Below are 23793 nucleotides of genomic sequence, written 5' to 3' on the forward strand. Positions count from 1 at the left end.
AGAGAATGAGCAAAGGCTGAAGGAGCAGAAAGAACAGGTGAATATCACCCACGTCCGTGGGGGGAGGGGCAGCCACCTGCAGGAAACTCAAAGTTAATCTATTAGGATTAATTATTGAGCAGTTCCTTATGGAAATGTTAAACATATACAAAAGTAGACAGTAGTGTCACCCACCTTTAGCAATTGTGAAGCAATGGTGACTGTCTCATAATGTCCCTAAGCCCCACTTTCCTCTCCCCACCCCTCACTTCCACCCTCCCGACACACTCACTTCTGAACGACGATCTTCTTCTCCAGGTCGCACCCCACTGAAATGAGCGCCGTCTGCAGGTGGGGAGACATGCGTTGGGGGAGGGGAAAGGGGTAAATGGGGATGCTGACCCAAGTCAGTGAGAGCGCCCATAGCCTGGCCCCGGTGAAAGCCCACAAGGGGTCGCACTCAACCCAACAGGGACTGGAGACCCTGAGCCTGGATGGAGATGTGGTGACCAGGTGCCTGGGACTCACGGAGTCAATCCCCAAGAACCTGCACCAGGTATGTGGTGCCACTCAGATGCCCCATTTGATAACTCCCAGCTGGTACACCTGCTCTGAGGATCATGAGTCCTAAGGCACGGCCCTGGGGAAGATGAAGGGGAGGGGCAGCCACCTTGGCATCCGGGACAGGATCACGTCCATTTCCAGATCCTGAGGGTGAGCTCAGCCAGCCCCTTGGGTAAAGCTAGTGAAGGCCTGCTGCCATTAGTCTGAACACTAAAGACAAAGAATATGAGATGGCAGAAGTTTGGGTCATACCAGTGGCTTAAGGTCCACACATGAAATTTCTTTGTTGGCGATGTCCAGAGTGATGGTAGATATTGTGGGTCTCTTTATGCTACAAGGGAGTGTGTGTAATTGTAAAAAGCATCACTGACCCATCCATTCATTTTTCTATTCATCCATCTATCCATCTGTCCACCCATTTATCTATCCATTCATCTGTCCACCCATTCATCCATCCATCCACCCACCCATCCATCCATCCATTCATTTCTCCACTCACTCATCTTTTCATCCATTCAGTCCAGAATATTGACCAAGAACCATGGGCTCAGATATGGTGGCACCACCCTCCCTCTAGTTTCCACCTCTTCTTGAGTCAGTTTTTTAAACTGACATATAATAGCTTATTGAAAAGAACACCTGAGCCCCAATTTTATTATCACCTAGCTGCATATAATGTTTTAACATCATTCTTTCAACAGCTTCTGTATCCACACTTTTTTTTAAAACCCCAAACTCCTAATCCATCCCTCCTTTCCGACCACCCTCCCCCACTCAGCAACAAGTCTGTTCTCTGTGTCTGTGAGTCTGTTTCTGTTTTGTAGATAGGTTCATCTGTGTCATATTTTGGATTCCACAAGTAAGTCATATCACATGCTATTTGTCTTTCCCTAAAGAGTTTTTAATCATTCTTGCTTTACTGCCCTTGGACTAGGGGAGCCTGGATCTTGGTTCTGCTCTCCCCAGCTCCTGCTAAGGGAACCCCACAGAGACCCTGGGGCCACCTGCCACTACCATCCAGGTGATGACATACCTGGAGGTGAAGTTGGGGTCGGCCCTGCCCCAGTGGTGCTGTTGCTTCAGGGAAATGTTCTGTGGAACCAAGAGAGAAAATGCAAAATGCAGCTACCACTGTGGGACGGCCCCAGGGTGGTCCTGGAATGGGGTTTGGGAGGAGGGCAGGACCAGGGGTGGGGGTGTGGGGGAGTTGGGAGGAGGAGCCTGGGAGCCATCCAGCTCATCTCTGGTTCTAATTTCCTTCTAGAAGCTCATGGAAATGGCCCCTCTTCCCGAGCTCCTTTATTCCCTTGCTGCGTCTGTCCTGGGGACCCACAGTGGGGTGTGAATCAGTTTCCCCTCCTATTTAACTGTGATGTGACAAGGTCTGGTGCAAAGAGTTTGTTGTGGTCTGAGGTCAAGTCCAGACTTCCTGGTATGACCCTGGCTGTGGCCTGCAGGTCACCCAGACCCATATTTAGCCAAGTCCCTCCCTGCAGGGCCCGGTTTGCCTCCTGATGCCTCCTCCCATCCCTCCTCTGGGGGACTGTCACCTGCCTAGGTGGGGAAGGGGCAGGGGCTTCTTCATACTCTGCAGCATCTTATCTGAGTGTTTGTAAGGGAGGGATGACGGACGGAGGTCAGACCTTGAGGGATATCATCAGGTGACCCTTGACATCTGCAGGTCAAGGCCGAGCCCCTCAGCCCAAAGATACGGGTTTGGTGGGGATGGGGGGAAGGGTACGCGGGGTGGGTGGGGGACAACGGGCTCACCAGTCTGTGCTTGGTGTTCCCGTCGTAGGTGTAGCCGTCCTCATAGATGACCGCCTGCAGTCCCAGGGAGTGGGGGTTGCTCACCATTACCTGTGGGGCGGGGTGGGGGCGGGAAGGGAGCCGCATGCGCTGTACGGGCCCTGGCAGGAGCGGAAGGGCGCCGCTTGGGGGCGCAACCACCGGTGACCCCAGTGCCCCTTCAGACTAAAGACCCAGCTTGTTCCGCAAATACTACTGCACGTTCCATCCCCAAATATGCCCCCCTTGTCATACACACCCTCTAACTGTGGCTCTGAGACCCTCTGTGCAGACAGCCTGGGGCTGCAGCACCGTAAGACCCAGACTGGTCCCTCGTGCACGGAGAGGCTCGTCCTGTGCAGGGAGGGGGCTTGAGGGGTAGGGGTGAGAGTGTGGGGCAAGATCCGGCCACTAGGCCGGCTCCTCTCTCGGGCCCTGGTCCCAGCTGGCTGGACATCCCCTGGAATCTTACATTGGTCCACTCCCCTGTTTTCAGCTTGATTGCTTGAACCCAAGGGTCCAGGCTTGGACACCTGGGTTTCAGGTCCAGGGATGCCCGCTTTTTCTCAGGCATGCCCTGCAGGCGGGAAAGCCAGCGCTGGCTGAGCTGGGAGGAAAAGGCATTTTTGGAAAGGATCCGGGGCAGCTCAGAAGGGGGTTGGAGGACTGACACAGAGGTATGGAGAAAGGAGGCAGGGTGGGCAGAGGGACAGCCACCACCAGACACCTGGATGCTGGTGTCTGGAGGAAGAGAAGTCTCTGGGGGCTTCATGAGCCAGTGTCTCTCTGGGAGGATGCTAGGGAATTTCCAGAGCCTGGGAACTGTGGGCACGAGACATGAGGCCAAGGATGGCAGATGTTAAGAGACACTTGTCAAACAGATAAAGTGTCCTTACTAGTGGGACAGGTGACGTGCCTGGCCGGGGTATCATTAGGGCCGTCAACTCCAACTGGCTATTCATGTCAATGGTGTACATTTTGTTTTCAAATTCTCCTTGCAGAAGTTCCACCTATTTAGAAATAAATTATGTTAAAAAAGAAAAAAAAAAGAATCCATCAATCTTTGGATCAATTAAATCAAGCCTCTGTTCCCCAAAATACAGAGCAAGTGACCAGTGGCAGGTGGGGGGCCCCTAGGGATGGACCCTTTCAGTCTGGTAGGTGCAGCAGTCTGGGCTGTCACTCAAGCCACTCCCCACTAGACCCTGCACCCCTGGAAGACCTGGAGGTCTCCCTAGTCACAGCCCTTTTTCTCTCCAGAAGTAGCCTGCCCCCCTCCCCACCTGACTTCTGCAGTAATCGCTTACTTGCGTTTCTTCCTAGAATTATTTTTATGTCTCGATTTTAACTGGAGGATAATTACTTTACAATATTGTGATGGTTTTTGTCATACATCAGTATGTATCAGCCATAGGTATACATGTATCCCCTCCATCCTGAACCTCCTTCCCACCTCCCTCCCCATTTCCTAGAATGATTGCCGAGTGCACATCCCTAGGGCTTCCCTAGGTGCTCAGTGGTAAAGAAGCCACCTGCTAACCCAGGAGACATGAGACTCGGGTTCGATCCCAGGGTTGGGAAGATCCTGTGGAGTAAGTAGGGAATAGTAACCAGCTCCAGTATTCTTGCCTGGAGAGTCCCATGGCCAGAGGAGCCTGGTGGGCTACAGTTTAGGTGGTCACAAAGAGTCGGACACCACAGCACAGCACAATGCATTCCCAGATAATGTAACTTAGTTTTTCTGTTTGCAAACATTGTCTTTTTCAGTCTCTTTCAACCTACAGTTTTCCCTCCCTTCCTTTCTTTTTCATTTCTTTCCTAGGCATCTTTAAAAAAAGAAAAAAAAACAAAAATTATTTGTCTAGCACCGCCGGGTCTCAGTTGTAGCACATGTGATCTTCGATCTAACTTGCTGCACAGGAGATCTTTAGTTGTAGCATGTGGGATCTAGTTCCCTGACCAGGGATTGAACCCAGAGCCCCTGCATTGGGAGGGTGGGGTCTTAGCCACAGGACCACCATGAAAGTCCCTCTATGCCATTGAACCTGTAGATTTCCCATCGTCTGGATTTTCCCTGGTGAGGTTGGACACCCGTTCTTCCGTGCTCTGCCTTTTCTGGCAGATTGGCAGCTGGATGCATCAGATTAGGGCAGAATTGAGATGGGAGACCCAATGGGTGATCCATCTTCTGTCGGTGGCACCTAACGGCTGGCTGTCTCTCTTTTCCAACATTGAGCGTCAGCGCAGGGCAATATCCTATCATTTTGTTTTCATATATTCACCAGAATAATTTTATGAGGAGCCCCTTTCCCTGTGCTATTTGCTGACTCAGGAGAAGGTGTGGAGGAGAGGTGGAGAAATTGCATCTTGCCTTTTTTAAATCTGGTTTTTGAGATCATGTGTTGGCTGCCTGGTGTCCTAGGAAGAGAACCAACAAGTTGCTTCTGGTTCCAGACCCGGGGTTGATAGGGGATGACATGGTTAACTGAAATGTTCTGTCCTGGCAACAGGACTCATCGTTGCCCATGCGCATCCTGGTCTCCTGGTGAGGTGGTGGTGGTGAGAGTGGAGGTGCCTCCAACACTGAGTGGCTATCTCACCATCCAGACTCTGTTCTTTAAAAGTGACTCAAGGACTTCCCTGGTGGTCCAGTGATAAAGAATCCACCTGCCAATTGCAGGGAACATGTGTTCTATCCCTGGTTCAGGAAGATCCCACCTGCTGAGGCAGCAACTAAGACTGTGCAGCACAATTACTGAAGCCCGTGCTGTAGAGCCTGTGCTCAACAAGACAGGTAACCGCAGTGAGAAGAGAGCAACTAGAGAGTAGCCCCAGTAGCACCATCATTTCATAAAAGGATATTTTGGACAAAATGTGCTTGAGTGGGCTTCTCTGGTGGCTTCAGTGGTAAAGAATCTGCCTGTCAATGCAGGAAACATGGGTGGGATCCCTGATCCAGGAAGATCCCACTTGCCGCTGAGCAACTAAGCCCGTGCGCCACAATTACTGAGCCTGTGCTCTAAAGCCCGGGAGCTGCAACTACTGAGCCCACATGCTACAGGTACTGAAGCCCGAGTGCCCTAGAGCCTGTGCTCTGCAACAAGAGAAGCCACTGCAACGATGAGCCTGAGCACTGCAACTGGAGTGAAGTCCCCGCTCGCCGTAACTAGAGAAAAGCCCAAGCAGTTAAGAAGACACAGCACGGCCAAAAATAAATAAATAATTTGTTTTAAATGACACTTTCTGGATAAACTGTACGTGGCCCAGTTACCGTTCTTTTTTTTTTTTTCTCATTCCACTGATTGTTGTGGATCCAAAGGCCCTTTGGAAATGGATGGCCTAATATCTTTCTAGAAACCGACCCCCTCCCCACCCCAAGTCACGACCACATACTTTGCAGATGCCAGCTTGGAGTTGGGGATCCGTGAGAAGGGCCTGGATATTCATGAGGCACTTCTGGAAATCGAAAGCTGGAAAGATCACGTCAGGAAGCGGGGTCAGTATTTCCAGCATCCCCACATCAGTGAACATCAGGACTGCCTCTTGGGACCAGATGTTTTGGTCTGCAAACTAAGAGAAGAGTGACTTCCGACATCAGCTCATTTTCATTCTTTTTTGAGGATTTAACTTTTTCCTTATGATTCATATTTACAGAAGGTAGGCCAAAAAAACAAAACTCTAAGAAAGCCCATGGTCTCTGCTGCAGTCCGTGGGGTCACAGAGTCAGACACAACTGAGCGACTGAACAAGAAACCGAAGAGGCCAAGCAAAGTCTTAGGTACCCTTTGTTGAGACACCTACTTTTCAGGTGTCAAATTAATTAAAATTCATGTTATATTATCACTATTGCTATTAAATGACTAACTGCTATTTTAATAACTAGAGCAATTTCTTTATAAAAAGGATCAGATGTTTGAGAATAAGACTGTTAGTCCTTAACAACTGAGTAACATTGGGATTTTACCCACTTTGATTAGAGAACTCGACTGGATTCCCAGGCTGCCATAATATAAATTATTCTCTCGAGTTAAAACTGCCAGTTCATCTTCATCTAGGGAAAGCCAAACAAGACAGAACAAAAATTGAAACAGGTTGTTTACATGGACAGAAATATAAATATATTAAATTTAAAAATTTTAAAAGGTACCCCAAGTCCCATCATATGGACCAGGGGTCAGCAAGTTTCTTCTGTAAAGGACCAGATGGTAAGAATGCTCTGCTTTGCTGGTCATGTGATGTCTGTTACAAGTATTTGGCCCTGGGAAAGCAGCTTATGGACACTTTGTAAATGGATAGGCAGGACTATGTGCCAATAAAACTTTATTTAAAACCCATGGTGGGTCATGGGCCATGGTATGCTGACCCCTGACATAGGTACCACTGTTAGCATTTTAGTAAACATGCTTTTCAGTAGCTTTATATACTTGGGGATCATATTCTGGGACCCTTTGAGCTGCTTTGTATTTTTTTCTTTTCTTTAATAGTAAAAGTTGAGTATTTTTTACTCTATGTACTTATTTTTAATTGAAGTAGAGTTGAAATGTATGTTTATTTCCTTCCATACACATGAGTGTAGTTGACCCTTTGGCATTCTGTTACTTACATGAATCATAACTTTATTTAACCAATACTCCACTGATGAGCACAGGTTGTTTCTGATCTTTGGCAGATATAGAGTTCCGAGGAACACAAGATATTCTTACAAGGCTTTTTTTGTTGTTGTTGTTGCACTGTGTGACATGCAGGATCTTAGCTCCCCAACCAAGGATCAAACCCATGCCCGCCCTGCACTGGGAGCACAGTCTTAACCACTGAACAACAAGGAAAGTCCCATTAAAAGTTTTCATGAGAAGGGGTGGCAAGATCCAATGTGTATTTTTATTTTCTTTAAAAAAGACAAGGGCGTTTCCTGCTTGTCCAGTGGTTAAGAATTCACCTGCCAATGCAGAGGACATAGGTTCAATCCCTGGCGTGGAAGATCCCACATGTCATGGAGCAGCTAAGCCCGTGCACCGCAACTGCTGAGCCCACACATCTAGAGCCCGTGCTTCACAACAAGAGAAGCCACTGCGATGAGAAGCCTGAGTCCCACAACTACAGAATAGCCCCCAGTTGCTGCAACTAGAGAGAAGCCTGCGCGGCAATGAAGACCCAGCAGAGCCACAAATAAATATTTTAAGAAAAGGGAAATTTGGACATAGACACAACACAGACAGGAGATGGTGGAAGATAGAGGGGGAAAATGGCCACCTGCAAGCCCAGAAGAGAGGCTTCCGAAGAAACCAGCCCTGCCAACACATTGATCTCCAACTAAGAACCTCCAGCCCTGGGAAACAGTACCTGTCTGCTGTTCTGATTCACCCAGTTTTGGACTTCCCTGATGGTACTGAGATTAAGACTCTGCACTCCCACTGCAGGGAGCTCGGGTTTGATCCTTGGTCTCAGAACTAAGATCCCACATACCCTGAGAAGTGGCCAAAATAATAATAGTAGTTCACCCACTTTGTGGAGGTATGTTAGAGCAGCCCCAGCAAACGACAGCCAACTGACATTCCATTTCATTGCGAAAGGGCACAGAAGTTTCTGCTGCAAGTTGTTCTGCTGCTGCTGCTGCTAAGTCGCTTCAGTCGTGTCTGACTCTTTGCGACCCCATAGATGGCAGACCACCAGGCTCCCCCATCCCTGGGATTCTCCAAGCAAGAACACTGGAGTGGTTTGCCATTTTCTTCTCCAATGCAGGAAAGTGAAAAGTGAAAGTGAAGTCGCTCAGTCGTGTCCAACTCTTAGCGACCCTGTGGACTGCAGCCTACCAGGCTCCTCCGTCCATGGGATTTTCCAGGCAAGAGTACTGGAGTAGGGTGCCATTGCCTTCTCCACCGAGTTGTTCTAGAAGATGTAATAATCATGTTTTGTTTGTTTTGGCCAGGTCGGATCTGGTGGGGGGTGGGGTGGGGTGGTATGTGTCAAGAGTGAATAAATCAGGTCGAAAGCGCTTCTAGAAGCTACCCGCAGGTCAGGCACATACTGGCAGCAATGCTGTGGATGGTGATGTTGGCTTTGACAATGGAATTATACAAGATGTGTTGTCCTTCTCGCACCTGGACAGATTCGACCAGCTGACCTAGGAGACAATGGGGTAAATCCAGAGAGACCTGTGCACGTGTTGGCAAGAGGTTCCCCTGCCACCCACACAGCCCCTTGATTCTTGACTCAAAGGAAAATGCAGCCACAAGATGCAATGCTGTAAAATATCGCATGGAAGACATTAGGTTTAAGAAAATGTGACCTCCCCACCCCACCTAAATCTCGATGTGAGAGCTCTTAGGGATGGACTGGATACCAGATGAACTTTAGGATGCATCTTACTGTATGGGTAACATGTAATCAGGCAGAACTTTCTTTCTGGAGTGGGTGCCCCCTGCATGGCCAAGCCAGCCCTAAGCCCTTTTCTTGCATTGGAAGGAAACAGCCATATTCAGGTGGTGTAACCAGTACTGGGAAGCATGCTGTGATTGAAGGTGCTCTGGCAGCCACAGTTGTGCCCAGAGGTCCCTGACAGCACCTTCTCCTAGGGGGCTGCCTTTTGCTTCTCTCCTGGGACTCATGTGTCGTAGGCCTCAAAACAGGATCTGCAGTTCTTGGATGTGACCCCTCTGCCCTCAGGGTCTGGTGACTTTCAGAACCTGCCTACAGGGCCTAAATGTCCCAGGAGGTGGGAAGTGGGGGTTGGGGGTTGTGATGAAGATGGCAAGGTAAGAATCAGCTTGTCGTGGTCCACTAAAGTCAAGGGAGAGGAAAAAACAGCCACTTGCACTGGCCACGTCCCGAGACTGGGCCTTGCTCACCTGAGTTTTGGGAAACCAGCAGGTTCTTCTCAAACCAAAAGATAAGGATGCCTTTCTGGCCCGGGGCGATGAGGATGTCAAGGGCCCTGTCGTAGTCAAAGGGCAGCCCAAAGCTGCGGTTCAAGGGATGGTCAGAGTAGCTGAACATGGCCTGAAAGAAAAATACTCAATTTTGAGCGAGAAAAGAAATCACCAAGGGGACTTCCCTGGGGGTCCAGTGGTTAAGACCCTGCGCCCACAGGTTGTATCCAGAGCCTGATTCCTCGGCCACCATTACATTCTTAGGATTTCCAGAGTCTGGGAGTGTCTCTTATTCACGACGGGTCCCTGGCAGTGTGTGCAGGTGCTTGAGGGGACTCTGGATGGAGGGGTGGCCCCACCGTGTGATTAGAGGGAGGGCCTTTTAGCCAGCAGGCGGCAGCCCAGCCTCTGGGAGCTTCCTGATCCCTGGGTCTCCCCCAGATTTCAGAGCCGCACACTTTGTTCAGGAATTTTGCAGCAGGGGTACCAACTGTACTTTAATCTTTGCCTGACTTAATAGTTTTTCTTCAAGTGCACTTTGCATGAACTGATTCCTCTTCTAAGTCTTATCCTAAATGATACCTGTGAGGTCATGGTTTCCATGTCCCGATTTTCTGAAGCCACGTGAAAATAATCATTAAAAAAAGGGGTGACACGAGGAATGTAAATGGTCTCCAGTGTCACCAGTGACACATGCACCATATCTCATATTTTATCCCTAGTGCCCAGCACCTCCTAGACCCTACTAAAGTATTGCTGAGTGCATGGCTGAATGAGATAATGAAAGTGGGTGGTGGGTATGTGGGTGGGTAGAAGGGTAGATGGATGAGTAAGTAGATGGATGGATGGATGAGTGGATGGATAAATGAGAGAGTGGATGGATAAATGGATGGGTGCCTGGATGAATGGATGGCTGCATGGATGGATGGATGGCTGCATGGATGGATGGATGGCTGCATGGATGGATGGATAAGCTAGTTAATGGATGGATGGAGGGACAGATAAGTATTTTGTTGGACAGGTGAGTAGGTGGGGAGATAGGTGGATAGATAGATAAGTGGAAGGATGAATGGAGATGGATGAATGGATGGAAGAGTAGGTGGGTAGATGGGTGGAAGGGTAGGGGGATGGATTAATAGGTAAATGGGAGAATGGACAGAAAGGTGGGTGGATGTATAGATGGGTGGATGAGTGGGTGGATGGATACATGGATGGACAGATGAATCAAAAGCTAGATGGATTTCAGATATGAAAATCAAAGTGTATGAGTTTTGACAAAAACCTGACTTGGGGTAAAGGTCACCGAAGTGGTTCTTCGCAGTCCAAACAGTACTTACAATCTGTTGGTCAACAAGAAGCAGCCCGACCTGTGACAGGGAGTGAAAGAAGAAGATCCCCCCCAAGGTCCCGACTAGCTCTGCCTGTGAAACAAACAGAATACTGCATGTAAATAAGATCATCAATGTGCTTCCTTTATAACTTAACTCTAGATTAGCTAGTAAGCTAAAAAGAAGGAAAGTCTTTTTTATTATGATTTTTTAAATTATGATCTGTTTCCCCTCTGTAGCATTGAGAGAGTCAATTCCTAGGCAGATTGATAAGAAGTCCAGGGTCCCCAAGGAGGAGAAAGGGGTCTGGAATTCTCAAGGAGAAAAGGACAATCGTTTTCTTCCCTCTACATTCCTTCAGTCCACCACCAGTGAAGTTGCTCAGTCGTGTCCAACTCTTCTGAGATCCCATGGACTGTAGCCTACCAGGCTCCTCCATCCATGGAATTTTCCAGGCCAGAGGACTGGAGTAGGTTGCCATTTCCTTCTCCAGGGGATCTTCCCGACCCAGGGATCAAACCCAGGTCTCCTGCATTGCAAGCAGACGCTTTACTATCTGAGCTAGTCTTAAGCAATTACACAACTCAGTTTAAACTCTGTACTAGGGATTATACAACAACAGTGTATCTGGCTGGAGAACAGTTTCTCCTTCTTGAAAACCTTCTGACTAATCCTGATATCATAGAATGTATATCATGGGAGTGGGTCTGGTAGGATCTTTCTATTGTTAAATTCTAATCTTGTTGTCCTAAAATGTAAATTGTGGGAGTGGGTCTGGTAAACTTTTCACAGTTCAGTTCAGTCGTTCAGTCATGTCTGACTCTTTGCGACCCCATGAACTGCAGCATGCCAGGCATCCCTGTCCATCACCAACTCCCGGAGTTCACCCAAATCCATGTCCATTGAGTTGGTGATGCCATCCAACCATCTCATCCTCTGTCGTCCCCTTCTTTTCCTGCCCTCAATCTTTCCCAGCATCAGGGTCTTTTCCAATGAGTCAGCTCTTCGCAGCAGGTATTGGAGTTTCAGCTTCAACATCAGTCCTTCCAATGAACACCCAGGACTCCCTTTAGGATGGACTGGTTGGATCTCCTTGCAGTCCAAGGGACTCTCAAGAATCTTCTCCAACACCACAGTTCAAAAGCATCAATTCTTCTGTGCTCAGCTTTCTTTATACTCCAACTCACACATCCATACATGATCACTGGAAAAACAGTAGCCTTGACTAGACGGACCTTTGTTGGCAAAGTATGTCTCTGCTTTTTAATATGCTGTCTATGTTGGTCATAAATTTCCTTCCAAGGAGTAACCGTCTTTTAATTTCATGGCTGCAATCACCATCTGCAGTGATTTTGGAGCCCCCCAAAATAAAGTCAGCCACTGTTTCCACTGTTTCCCCATCTATCTGCCATGAAGTGATGGGACCGGATGCCATGATCTTAGTTTTCTGAATGTTGAGCTTTAAGCCAACTTTTTCACTTTCTTCTTTCACTTTCATCAAGAGGCTCTTTAGTTCTTCTTCACTTTCTGCCATAAGGGTGGTGTCATCTGCATATCTGAGGTTATTGATATTTCTCCCAGCAATCTTGATTCCAGCTTGTGCTTCCTCCAGCCCAGCATTTCTCATGATGTACTCTGCATATAAGTTAAATAAGCAAGGTGACAATATACAGCCTTGACGTACTCCTTTTCCTATTTGGAACCAGTCTGTTGTTCCATGTCCAGTTCTAACTGTTGCTTCCTGACCTGCATACAGGTTTCTCAAGAGACAGGTCAGATGGTCTGGTATTCCCATCTCTTTCAGAATTTTCCACAGTTTATTGTGATCCACACAGTCAAAGGCTTTGGCATAGTCAATAAGGCAGAAATAGATGTTTTTTCTGGAACTCTCTTGCTTTTTTGATGATCCAGCGGATGTTGGCAATTTGATCTCTGGTTCCTCTGCCTTTTCTAAATCCAGCTTGAACATCTGGAAGTTCACAGTTCACATATTGCTGAAGCCTGGCTTGGAGAATTTTGAGCATTACTTTACTAGTGTGTGTGATGAGTGCAATTGTGTGGTAGATTGAGCATTCTTTGGCATTGCCTTTCTTAGGGATTGGAATGAAAACTGACCTTTTCCAGTCCTGTGGCCACTGCTGAGTTTTCCAGATTTGCTGGCATATTGAGTGCAGCACTTTCACAGCATCATCTTTCAGGATTTGAAATAGCTCAATTGGAATTCCATCCCCTCCACTAGCTTTGTTCGTAGTGATGCTTCCTAAGGCCCACTTGACTTCACATTCCAGGATGTCTGCCTCTAGGTGAGTGATCACACCATCGTGATTATCTGGGTTGTGAAGATCTTTTTTGTACAGTTCTTCTGTGTATTCTTGCCACCTCTTCTTAATATCTTCTGCTTCTGTTAGGTTCCTGCCATTTCTGTCCTTTATTGAGCCCATCTTTGCATGAAATGTTCCTTTGGTATCTCTAATTTTCTTGAAGAGATCTCTAGTCTTTCCCATTCTGTTGTTTTCCTCTATTTCTTTACATTGATCACTGAGGAAGGCTTTCTTATCTCTCCTTGCTATTCTTTGGAACTCTGCATTCAGATGGGTGTATCTTTCCTTTTCTCCTTTGCTTTTCGCTTCTCTTCTTTTCACAGCTATTTGTAAGGCATCCTCAGACAGCCATTTTGCTTTTTTGCATTTCTTTTTCATGGGGATGGTCTTGATCCCTGTCGCCTGTACAATGTCATGAACCTCTGTCCATAGTTCTTCAGGCACTCTGTCTATCAGTTCTAGTCCCTTAAATCTATTTGTCACTTCCACTGTATAATCATAAGGGATTTGATTTAGGTCATACGTGAATGGTCTAGTGGTTTTCCCTACTTTCTTCAGTTTAAGTCTGAATTTGGCAATAAGGAGTTCATGATCTGAGCCATAGTCTGCTCCCAGTCTTGTTTTTGCTGACTGTATAGAGCTTCTCCATCTTTGGCTGCAAAGAATATAATCAGTCTGATTTCGGTGTTGACCATCTGGTGATGTCCATGTGTAGAGTCTTCTCTTGTGTTGTTGGAGGAGGGTGTTTGCTATGACCAGTGCATTCTCTTGGCAAAACTCTATTAGCCTTTGCCCTGCTTCATTCTGTACTCCAAGGCCAAATTTGCATGTTACTCCAGGTGTTTCTTGACTTTCTACTTTTGAATTCCAGTCCCCTATAATGAAAAGGACATCTTTTTTGGGTGTTAGTTCTAGAAGGTCTTGTAGGTCTTCATAGAACTGTTCAACTTCAGCTTCTTCAGCATTACTGGTCGGGGCATAGACTTGGATTACTGTGATATTGAATGGTTTGCCTTGGAAACAAACAGAGATCATTCTGTTGTTTTTGAGACTGCATCCAAGTACTGCATTTCAGACTCTTTTGTTGACCATGATGGCTACTCCATTTCTTCTAAGGGATTCCTGCCCACAGTAGTAGATATAATGGTCATCTGAGTTAAATTCACCCATTACAGTGCATCTTAGTTTGCTGATTCCTAGAATGTCGACATTCACTCTTGCCATCTCCTGTTTGACCACTTCCAATTTGCCTTGATTCATGGACCTAATATTCTAGGTTCCTATGCAATATTGCTCTTTACAGCATCGAACCTTGCTTCTATCACCAGTCCCATCCACAATGGGGTGTTGTTTTTGCTTTGGCTCCATCCCTTCATTCTTTCTGGAGTTATTTCTCCACTGATCTCCAGTAGCATATTGGGCACCTACTGACCTGGGGAGTTCATCTTTCAGTGTCCTATCTTTTTGCCTTTTCATACAGTTCATGGGGTTCTCAAGGCAAGAATACTGAAGTGGTTTGCCATTCCTTTATCCAGTGGACCACATTCTATCAGACCTCTCCACCATGACCCATCCATCTTGGGTGACCCCACACGGCATGGCTTAGTTTCACTGAGTTAGACAAAGCTGTGGTCCATGTAATCAGATTGGCTAGTTGTCTGTGATTGTGGTTTCAGTCTGTCTGCCCCCTGATGCCCTCTCTCAGTGCCTACTTTCTTACTTGGGTTTCTCTTACCTTGGAAATGGGGTGTCTCTTCATGGCTGCTCCCCACATCCAAGGTAAGGAGCAGTGGCTGCGCTTTGCTGGAGCAGCCATGAAGAGATACCCCACATCCAAGGTAAGAGAAAATTTTCACAAACTTGAGACATTCTTTTGATTCATTGTATTAACTAATTAAAAGGTATATAACTCCATTGCTAACACTAGCAAGGGGGTACTCTTTCTGCCTCCTTCTGACGTCTATGTCAGAAGCTTTCTCTATCCCTTTTATACTTTAATAAAACTCTATTACACAAAAGCTCTTAGCTATCAAGCCTCAACTCTGGCCCCGGATTGAATTCTTCTCCTCTGGAGGCCAAGAATCCCAGCGTCTTTCATGGTTCAGCAACAACCTTTCAGCATCTAGGGCAGAACTTTGAATAAAGACAGCTTGGTGTGGGGTGCTCGAGGAAGTGGGGTGACCCAGACTCTGAGACGCCTGCCTAAATCCCTCACTCCTGCCTCGGTTCCTCATTCCTGATCTTTGGCTGGGGAGCAAAGTGCCCATCGGCAGGCATGTTGGAGCATGAGGCCAAGGACCCCAAACTATGGACAGTGGGACAAGTTGCCATGGTAACCTCCTGGCTCCCCCACCCATCCCCGGACATCTTTCAGATAAGAGAGAAAGACTGCCATCTTATTTAAGCCTCTGTTACTTGGTTGTGTTTGTGTGTGTGTCTGTGGGGGGGGGGTATTTCTATTATATACAGTGTTATGGACCAAATGGTGTCCTCCTCCAGTTCACAGGTTAAAACTCCAATCCCCTATCTTAGTCTGTTCAGGCTGCTACAACAAAATATCAGAGACTGGGTGGCTTATAACAACAGAAAGGCTGGAAGTCCAAGATCAAGGGACCCGCATGGTCAAGTGAGGGCCCTTCCTGGGTTGCAGACTTCTTGGTGTGTCCTCATATGGAGGAATGGGGTGAGCTGGCTCTCTGGGGCTTCTTTTTAAAATTTTTATATTTTGGCTGATCTGGGTCTTCTTTACAGCACACAGGCTTTCTCTAGTTGCAGGGCACTGGCTGTGGAGCTCAAAGGCTCAGTAGCTGCAGCATACAGGCTTAGTTGCCCCATGAAATGTGGGATCTTAGTTCCCCAGCCAAGGATTGAACCTGCGTCCCCTGCACTAGAAGGTGGATCCTTAACCACTGGACCACAGGGAAGCCCTTCTCGAGTCTCTTTCATAAGGGCACTAATTCCATTTGTGAGGGCTCCACTCTCATGACCTAAGACCCTCCTAAAGGCTCCTAATACAGATCACATCAGGCATTAGGATTTCAACCTATGAACTGGGGCGAGGGGTGGACACAAACATTCAGACCATAGAAGCTCCAAAATGATAGTATTTGGAGGTAGGGTCTTTGGGTAGTGACTAAATCTACATGAGGTCAGGGTGGGATTAGTGCCCTGATAAGAAAAGATACCATGAAATTAAAAGATGCTTGTTCCTTGGAAGGAAAGCTACGACAAACCTAGACAGCATACTAAAAAGCAGAGACATTACTTTGCTGACAAAGATCCATATAGTCAAAGCTATGGTTTTTCCAGTAGTCATGTATAGATGTGAGAGTTGCACAGTAAAGAAGGCTGAGCACCGAAGAATTCATGCTTTCGAACTGTGGTGCTGGAGAAGACTCCTGAGAATCCCTTGAACTGCATGGGTTCCTTGCAGGAACCCATGTCTTCTGCATTGCCAGGCAGATTCTTTACCACTGAGCCACCAGAGAAGCCCCTGTTTGTTCATTTTCTTACCACATTGAACATACACATCTTTCCTGGGTGTACTTCTGAAATCTGTATCCTCGGGAGTTTGAGATATAGATGTTGGCCTGAGATATCTGATCTCCATGCAAATAAGCAAAAACCGAGTTACTTATATCCTGGAAGAACACACACATAAAACAGTTTCTTTAAAAGGAGATAGAAGGTGGAATGGGGCGGCAGCTGGGGAGATGTTCTTTAAGTAAGTAGATAAGTTCTGGAGGTCTAATGCACAGTATAGTGATCACAGACAACAATACTAGATCAGAAACTTCAAAGTTGCTAAGAAACCAGATCTTGGTTATTCCCACCATAAAAAAGAAATGATAATTTCATGACATGATATGGTGGTAATCCTACTGCAATATGTAAATGTAGCAAATCAACACATTGTATACCTTAAATTTACACAATATGGTGTGTCAATTGCACCCCAATTTAAAAAGGGGGTGGGTGGAGAGAAAAAATAGGGGAACAAAAAGGGACTTCCTGGGCAGTCCAGCGGTTAAGACACCGCTCGTCCACTGCAGGGGGTGGGGTTTACTTTCTGGTTGGGAAACTAAGATCTTGCAAGCAAGAAAAATGAAAAGATTTTTTTTAAAAAATTAAAAGGGAGTGGAGAGACAGATGCCAGTGATCACATTCCTGTGCATTTCTCCCAGAGAAATGAAAACTTGGTGTCCACACAAAAAAGCTACATGAACATTTCTAGTGACTTCATTTATAAAAGCCAAAAACTGGAAACAACCCAATTCTGGTACATCCATGCCATGGAAAATTACTTGGCAGTGGAAAGGAACAGACTAGTGACGTGTATGCAGCAAATTGGATGAGTCGCCTGAGAATTTTGCTGAAAAAAACTAGTCTCCAAAGGTTTCATATTGTATGACCCCATTTATAGAACATTCTTGAAATGATACAATTAGAGAGATGGAGAACATTAGTGTTTGCCAGGGGCTAGGGCAGGGTAGGGAGGCATGGAGAGCTTTGGGGCCATGGAGCAGTCCAATATTTTATTTTATTATTACTGTTACTATTTTTACTTTTCGGCTGTGCCATGCAGCTTTCGGCACTTTAGTTTCCCAACCAGGGATTGAACCTGTGCCCCCTGCAGCGGAAGCACACAGTCTTGACCACTGGACCACCAGGGAAGTCCCCAGTTCAGTATTTTGATGGAGTAGCAGTTTTCTGACTTGACACAGTTGTACCCATATCAATTTCCTGTTTGTATCACTGTAGTTATCTAAGATGTAACCACTTGGGGAAACTAGTTGAGGGATACATGGGACTCTGTATAATTTCTTCAACTTCCTGTACACCTATAATTATTTCAAAATAACACATTAAAAAAAAAGACAGATGGATATATTCAGTGTGTCAGCCAGATGAGCCCCTCCCATATCTCAGGTCCTCTTCTGAACCCAGTGAGATAACACAGCCTGAGTCCATCACGCTCCCAGCCTTCAAGGCTTACACTGTCCTTATTTCCATTCGTAATTATCTCTGCTCACAGCAGAGGAGAAAATGAGATAATGACACATGGTACTCACCATGCAGAATGAATTTCCACTGTAACAACAGTTGTCGCCAGATACATGTGAAACAGGGTGTTCTATGCCTGAAAGTAAAAGGGAACTGAGATGTTCTCTGAGCTCCCTGAAGGTTCCGAGAGAGAAGGTTAGAGCAGGGCTTCCCACCCTCCCCACTGACATCTGTGGCCAGACTTCTCAGTTAGGGGGCTCTTGGACACTGCGAGATGTTTTGGAGCATCCTGCTTCTGTTGTTGTTCAGTCACTAAGTTGTGTCCAACTCTTTGTGACCCTATGAGCTGCAGCACACCAGGCTCCTTTGTCTTCCACTATTTCCTGGAGTTTGCTCAAAGTCATTTCCATTGAGTCAGTGATGCTATCTAACCATCTCATCCTCTGCTGCCCCTTTCTCCCTTTTGCCTTCAATCTTTCCCAGCATCTGGGTCTTTTCCAATGAGTCAACTCTTCACATCAGATGACCAAAGTATTGGAGCTTCAGCTTCCTGCTTCTACTGACTTACTTAGCTTACTGAATCATTTATATAGTGACTTATTTGACCAGTGTCACTCTCCTCTAGTCTTTTTTTTTTAATTTTTTTTTTTGATGTGGATCATTTTTTAAAGTCTTGATTGAATTTGTTACAATATTCTTCTGTTTTATGTTTTTTGGCCATGCAGCATGTGGGATCTTAGCTTCCCAACCAGGGATCAAATCCCCATCCCCTCCATTGGAAATCGAAGTCTTAACCACTGGACAACTAGGGAAGTCCCTTTCCTCCAGTCTAGACAACTAAAAATGTCTCCTGACATTGCCAAGTGTCATCCGGGGGTGAGGGGTAAACTGTCTCCCAAAATAGCAGGAAGGGCACCTTTCTCTGAGTGAGGCATTCTTTGTTTCTGAAGGAGAAGCTTCAGCTCCAAAGGAAACACATATGTGGCCAAAAGCATATGAGAAGATGCTCAGCGTCGCCAGTCCTTAGGGTAATGCAAAGCAAAACCACAGTGAGACCCCTACCTCACTCCCATTAGGACGGCTACCATGACAGAATCTGAAGACAAGTATCAGTGACAAATGTGAAGAACATGGAACCCTTGTGCACTGCTGGTGGGAATGCAAAATGGTGTGGCCAGTGTGGAGGGTCCTCAAAAACAGGAAAATATGACCCAGCAATTCCACTTCCAGGTACATACCTTCCCCCAAAAGCAGTATATACATGTTCAAACCAGCATTGCTTACAATAACGAAAACGTGGAAGCAGCTTGAGTGTTTGTTGACAGATAAATGGATTTTTAAAAAAATGGGCCTAAGGACTTCCCTGGTGGTCCAGTGGCTAAGACTCTGCACTCCCAATGCAGGGGGCCCAGGTTCGATCCCACATGCGGCAACTAAGACCTGGTGCAGCCAAATAAATAATTTTTTTTTAAAAAAAGAGTAGGTCAGCTGATGTCTTGGAGGCAGATGAGTGTTTGCGTTGAATGTGACCCATTGATGAGATGAGCCTAAGCCTGGCCCCCAGGCCGCCTGGCTTCACTAGGGTTATACATTCTTTGTGGGCCATTCACGCTGTGTTTACATGGCACCTCAGCCAGGGCTTGAAACCTTCCAGCTGTCAATCACTAACCATCATCAATCAATCACTTCCTGGAGGGACAGCCTGGAACACAGTGATGAGACATGTAAGCCAGAGACCAGGGCAAGTCGCGGCTTTTTTCCTGTGTTTCTCTTTCCCTCCAGGGGGGAGGGGGGTGCTGTGATCACCTCTCCATCCAGAGTTTAGCAAGCTCCCCCGCAGGCGCTGTGGTGATGCACTGTGGGGCTCCATCTTGTTGGAGGGAGCGGGGACCACAATCTTTCACCACCAGGAATACAAGTGGAGCAGAAGGATAACAGGTTGCAAGATGGTGGTATACCAACCCAGTGGTTCTCCACTAAGGGAATTTCAACCCCCAGGAGACACTGGGTGATGTCTGGGGACATACTTGTTGTCAGGACTCAGTTGGAGGGGGGGCTCCTGGCATCCAGTGGGTGGGGGCATAGTTGCTGCTCCACATCCCGTAGCACCCAGAATGCCCCCCACCCCCACCCAGAGAATGACACATCCCCAGTGTCAGCAGGGCCGGCACTGAGAAACCTCATACTGACCCGTTTCTCACCAATGAGGGCACCTGTCCTCATTCCCTGGAAGGGACGGGCCATCCCCATTCATCCTTCCTCTTCTCTAGAAAATACCATCTCCCTTTTCTTCACTGGACCCCATCTCCTTGCCTCTCCCACCAGGGTTCTCGCTTTCTCTGTCCTTAAAGCTTAGCCTTCTCCACTGTTTCCTGTCCTGAAGGTGACATTCGTGGGACTGTATATGTGCCCTACTCAGGCATCTCGGACCCATCCTCTGCCCTCCCTGGTCCTCCCTGACTTCCTCGCCATCACAACTTCTGCTGAATCTCCTCATTGCTCCAGTCAGTGAGAGCAGATTTTTGTGGCTTGTCACCACAATCCCCAATGGAAACACTCAGTCCCCAACCTGTGGGATCTGGGCTTAGACCAACTCTCACTGAATTACAAAGGATCATGTAGAGAATTCCCTCGTGGTTCAGGGGTTACCACTGGCCACTTTCACTGCCTGGGGCTCAGTTCAATCCCTGCTCTGGGAACTAAGATCCCTCAAACTGTGCAGCATGGCCAAAAAAAAAAAAAAAAGGACAGCTTAATGTCCAGGGACCGATGTCCAAGTTGCAGCACTGTCTGTAACTTCTGAAACTTTCCCTTGATGTTGGCCAAACGCAAACAAGGTTTTTAAAAAATACAAAATATAGGGACTACCCTGGTGGTCCAGTGGTTAAGAATCTGCCTTCCAATGCAGAGGACGTGGGTTTGATCCTGGATTGGGGGACTAGATTCCACTTGCTGCAGAGCAACTAAGCCTGTGCGCCATAACTACAGAGGAGCCTGTGCACCGCAGCAAAGATCCCAAGTTCGGCCACTGAGACCCAATGCAGCTAAATAAATATTTAAAAAATTATAAAACACCCATACCTGTAGATGCAGTCCAGAAGTTGGCTTCATAATCATAAACATAGACTTTTTGATTCACTACTAACAGCAATACCGAACCAGCAAAATGTGCTGACGTCACTTCCGGTGTGCCAACCTAAGAATATGATATATACCACGATATCAGTATGTGCAGCTTTTCAAACATCAAATTCAGAAAGCAGTACTTCTAGACAGGCATCCCAGGAATGTTTATGTCAGCGAGAGTTGTTTGGAGTCCTAGATATTGGGAACTATGCATCCTGGGGATCAGCTGAAAGCAGAACTGGGAGGTTGACATTAGTGTTGGGTGTCCCTGGGAATACCTAAATTCACTCCATCTCCTCCCATATCAAAACCTTCTCTGAGGGGACTTCCCTGCTGGTCCAGCGGTTAAGAATCTGCCTTCCAATGCAGGGGACCCAGGTTTGATCCTTCATTGGGGAAGCTAAGATCCCACATGCCATGGGGCAACTAAGCCTGTGGGCCACAACTAGAGAACCTGCTTGCGGCAACTAGAGAGAAGCCCACGTGCTGCAATGAAAGATCCCACCTGCTGCAAGTAAGACCTGACACAGCCAAATAAATATTTTTCTATGTCTGTATCTCCATTGCTGCCTTGTAAACAGGTTCATCAGTACTAGCTTTCTAAATTCCATAAGCATGCATTAATATACAATATTTGTCTTTCTCTTTCTGACTTACTTCACTTTGTATAATGGGGGTCTAGGTTTGTCCACCTCATTAGGACTGACTTGAATGTGTTCTTTTTTTTTTTAATAGCTGAGTAATATTCCATTGTATATATGTAACACAATGGCAGTTCCTTTAAAAACTAGGAATAGAACTACTGTATGACCCAACAATCCCACTAGTGGGCATATACCCTGAGAAAAGCATAACTGAAAGAGACACATGCACCCCAATGTTCGTCAACACTTTTTACAATAGCTAGGACATGGAAGCATCCTAGATGTCCATTGACAGATGAATGGATACAGAAATTATGGTACGTAAATATTTTTTTAAAGACCTTTTCTGAGGATAAAGCCTAATGCATCAATAATGAATGATGAACATAACTGATCAGTGTGTCACTTATCAGAAAAACTGGGACTTCCCATGTAGCTCAGCTCGTAAAGCATCTGCCTGCAATGCAGGAGACCCTGGTTCCATTTCTGGGTCAGGAAGATCTGCTGGAGAAGGGATAGGCTACCCACTCTAGTATTCTTGGGCTTCCCTGATGGCTCAGCTGGTAGAGAATCCGCCTTCAGTGTGGCAGACTTGGGTTCAATCCCTGGGTTGGGAAGGTCCCCTGGAGAAGCGAACAGCTACCCACTCCAGTATTCTGGCCTGGAGAATTTTGTGGACTGTATAGTCCATGGGGTCACAAAGAGTCAGACACGACTGAGCGACTTTCACTTTGCTGTCAGAAAAACTGGTATTAATATTTTAACAGATGGTAGAACCTTCTGGAGTATAAGTGCTAACCATCAGATTTCTCAAGATAGTTACTGAGAGGGTACAGGTTTTTCTGTTTTGGTTGACAGTAATTTGGGGAGGTTCTAAAATCAGTGCATGTCATGTATCACAAAACCAATTATAAAGAGCTCTTGCAAGACATCTGATTCTTTTTTAAGGGAAAAAGAGGCATCTGTTTTTGTAGTCAGGGCAGAATAGAATCAACACTCCTTCCAGATTAGAAATTGATCTCAATGCCTTTAAGTCTCCAAAGTAGTATGCACACGGCGTTTCCCAACTATATCTAACCCTGCGTGCCTGCTCAGTCACTTCAGTTGTGTTGTGGACTCTTTGCAACCCCAGGGACTAAAACCTGCCAGGCTCCTCTTGTCCATGGGATTTCCCAGGCAAGAATACTGGAGTGGGGTGCCATTTCCTCCTTCAGGGGATCTTTTCCACCCAGGGATTGAACCTGTGTCTCTTGCATTAGTAGGCAGATTCTTTACCGCTGCGTCACCAGGGAAGCCCCTATATCTAACCCTAAGTATTACTTATTTCAAGCATCTCTCAGATTGTTCAACAACGTAACTACCTGCATTGATGTAGGGATGGAAAACGGAATGAGACTACTCTCAAACTTGTCCTTTGTGAGAAAAATTTGTCTTCTGAAATAAACAATAAAAGGTTTCAATTAGGACAAATTCACCCAAGAAAAGAAAAAAAGACAATGTCAGGCATTTTAAAAAATGTTCCATTCAAATAAAATTCCTTTCTTAACAAGGAACCAGAGACTTATTTATCTATCTGTCTACCTATCATTATCTATCATTGTTTATTTAGCTATTGCTCATCTATTTATTTTTGTATGAGTAAACCTCTGTAGCATGGATATTTGACTTCTTGAAATAACATTAGCTGAAAAGTGTGACTGCATCAAAAAAAAATTATATAAAATGTACATTAAGTCCCAGCTTGTATTGCTGAGGGTGAACTTCAGGTTTATCCTTTATTTCACTCTCATCCCACTAAAGTAAAGGCTTTCATATCAGGAATGTGACAGAAAAAAAGAAACAGTATGTTCCCTTATGCAGGTAACGTTTAAGGGGCCAAAGGCCATCCATGAACATGGTATATTGTTTCCTTATCCATATCTCTTTCTCTTGCCCCCCTCTGGAAGAATTTTGTGGTTTTAAACAGAGAGGAGTTACTGAGTTAATTCCTATGTATTTTAAAGTTTCTGTTTCTATTGTGAATGGCACCCTTCATAACTGCTTTATATAAAGCCTGTGTGACAAGCTGTACTGTAACTATTTTAGTTATCTTTTCACCTCTTTCTCTCCAGTTGGACCCCAACTGTGGACTCCCTGTAGGCTAGCATCTAGCAACAGAGGACTGAGCTGTCTT

General features: G+C 46.2%; 1 protein-coding gene across 50 annotated transcripts in view; it reads right to left on the reverse strand.

Moving 5' to 3' along the window:
- CATSPERD (catsper channel auxiliary subunit delta) overlaps nucleotides 1–23793 on the reverse strand; it is a 41126-nt gene that overhangs the window by 12303 nt on the left and 5030 nt on the right. For 11 of the 50 annotated variants that reach the window (XM_081499538.1, XM_081499543.1, XM_081499520.1 and 8 more), the window contains 14 exons: nucleotides 22982–23054; nucleotides 20932–21046; nucleotides 17919–17986; nucleotides 16374–16487; nucleotides 10535–10618; nucleotides 9177–9327; nucleotides 8357–8452; nucleotides 6300–6382; nucleotides 5725–5901; nucleotides 3228–3341; nucleotides 2314–2403; nucleotides 1577–1635; nucleotides 796–874; nucleotides 272–324 (listed from right to left, as the gene is read on the reverse strand). In XM_081499538.1, the coding sequence (XP_081355664.1) occupies nucleotides 272–324; nucleotides 796–874; nucleotides 1577–1635; nucleotides 2314–2403; nucleotides 3228–3341; nucleotides 5725–5901; nucleotides 6300–6382; nucleotides 8357–8452; nucleotides 9177–9327; nucleotides 10535–10618; nucleotides 16374–16487; nucleotides 17919–17986; nucleotides 20932–21046; nucleotides 22982–22987 (1289 nt within the window). In that variant the 5' untranslated portion in view covers nucleotides 22988–23054. The remainder of the gene's footprint in view (nucleotides 1–271; nucleotides 325–795; nucleotides 875–1576; nucleotides 1636–2313; nucleotides 2404–3227; nucleotides 3342–5724; nucleotides 5902–6299; nucleotides 6383–8356; nucleotides 8453–9176; nucleotides 9328–10534; nucleotides 10619–16373; nucleotides 16488–17918; nucleotides 17987–20931; nucleotides 21047–22981; nucleotides 23055–23793) is intronic. The other 39 variants (XM_081499551.1, XM_081499528.1, XM_081499550.1 and 36 more) reach the window with 11 other exon arrangements.

Source organism: Giraffa tippelskirchi, chromosome 6, assembly GCF_054371585.1.
Source record: "Giraffa tippelskirchi isolate mGirTip1 chromosome 6, T2T-mGirTip1v1.2.pri, whole genome shotgun sequence".
NCBI lineage: Eukaryota > Metazoa > Chordata > Mammalia > Artiodactyla > Giraffidae > Giraffa > Giraffa tippelskirchi.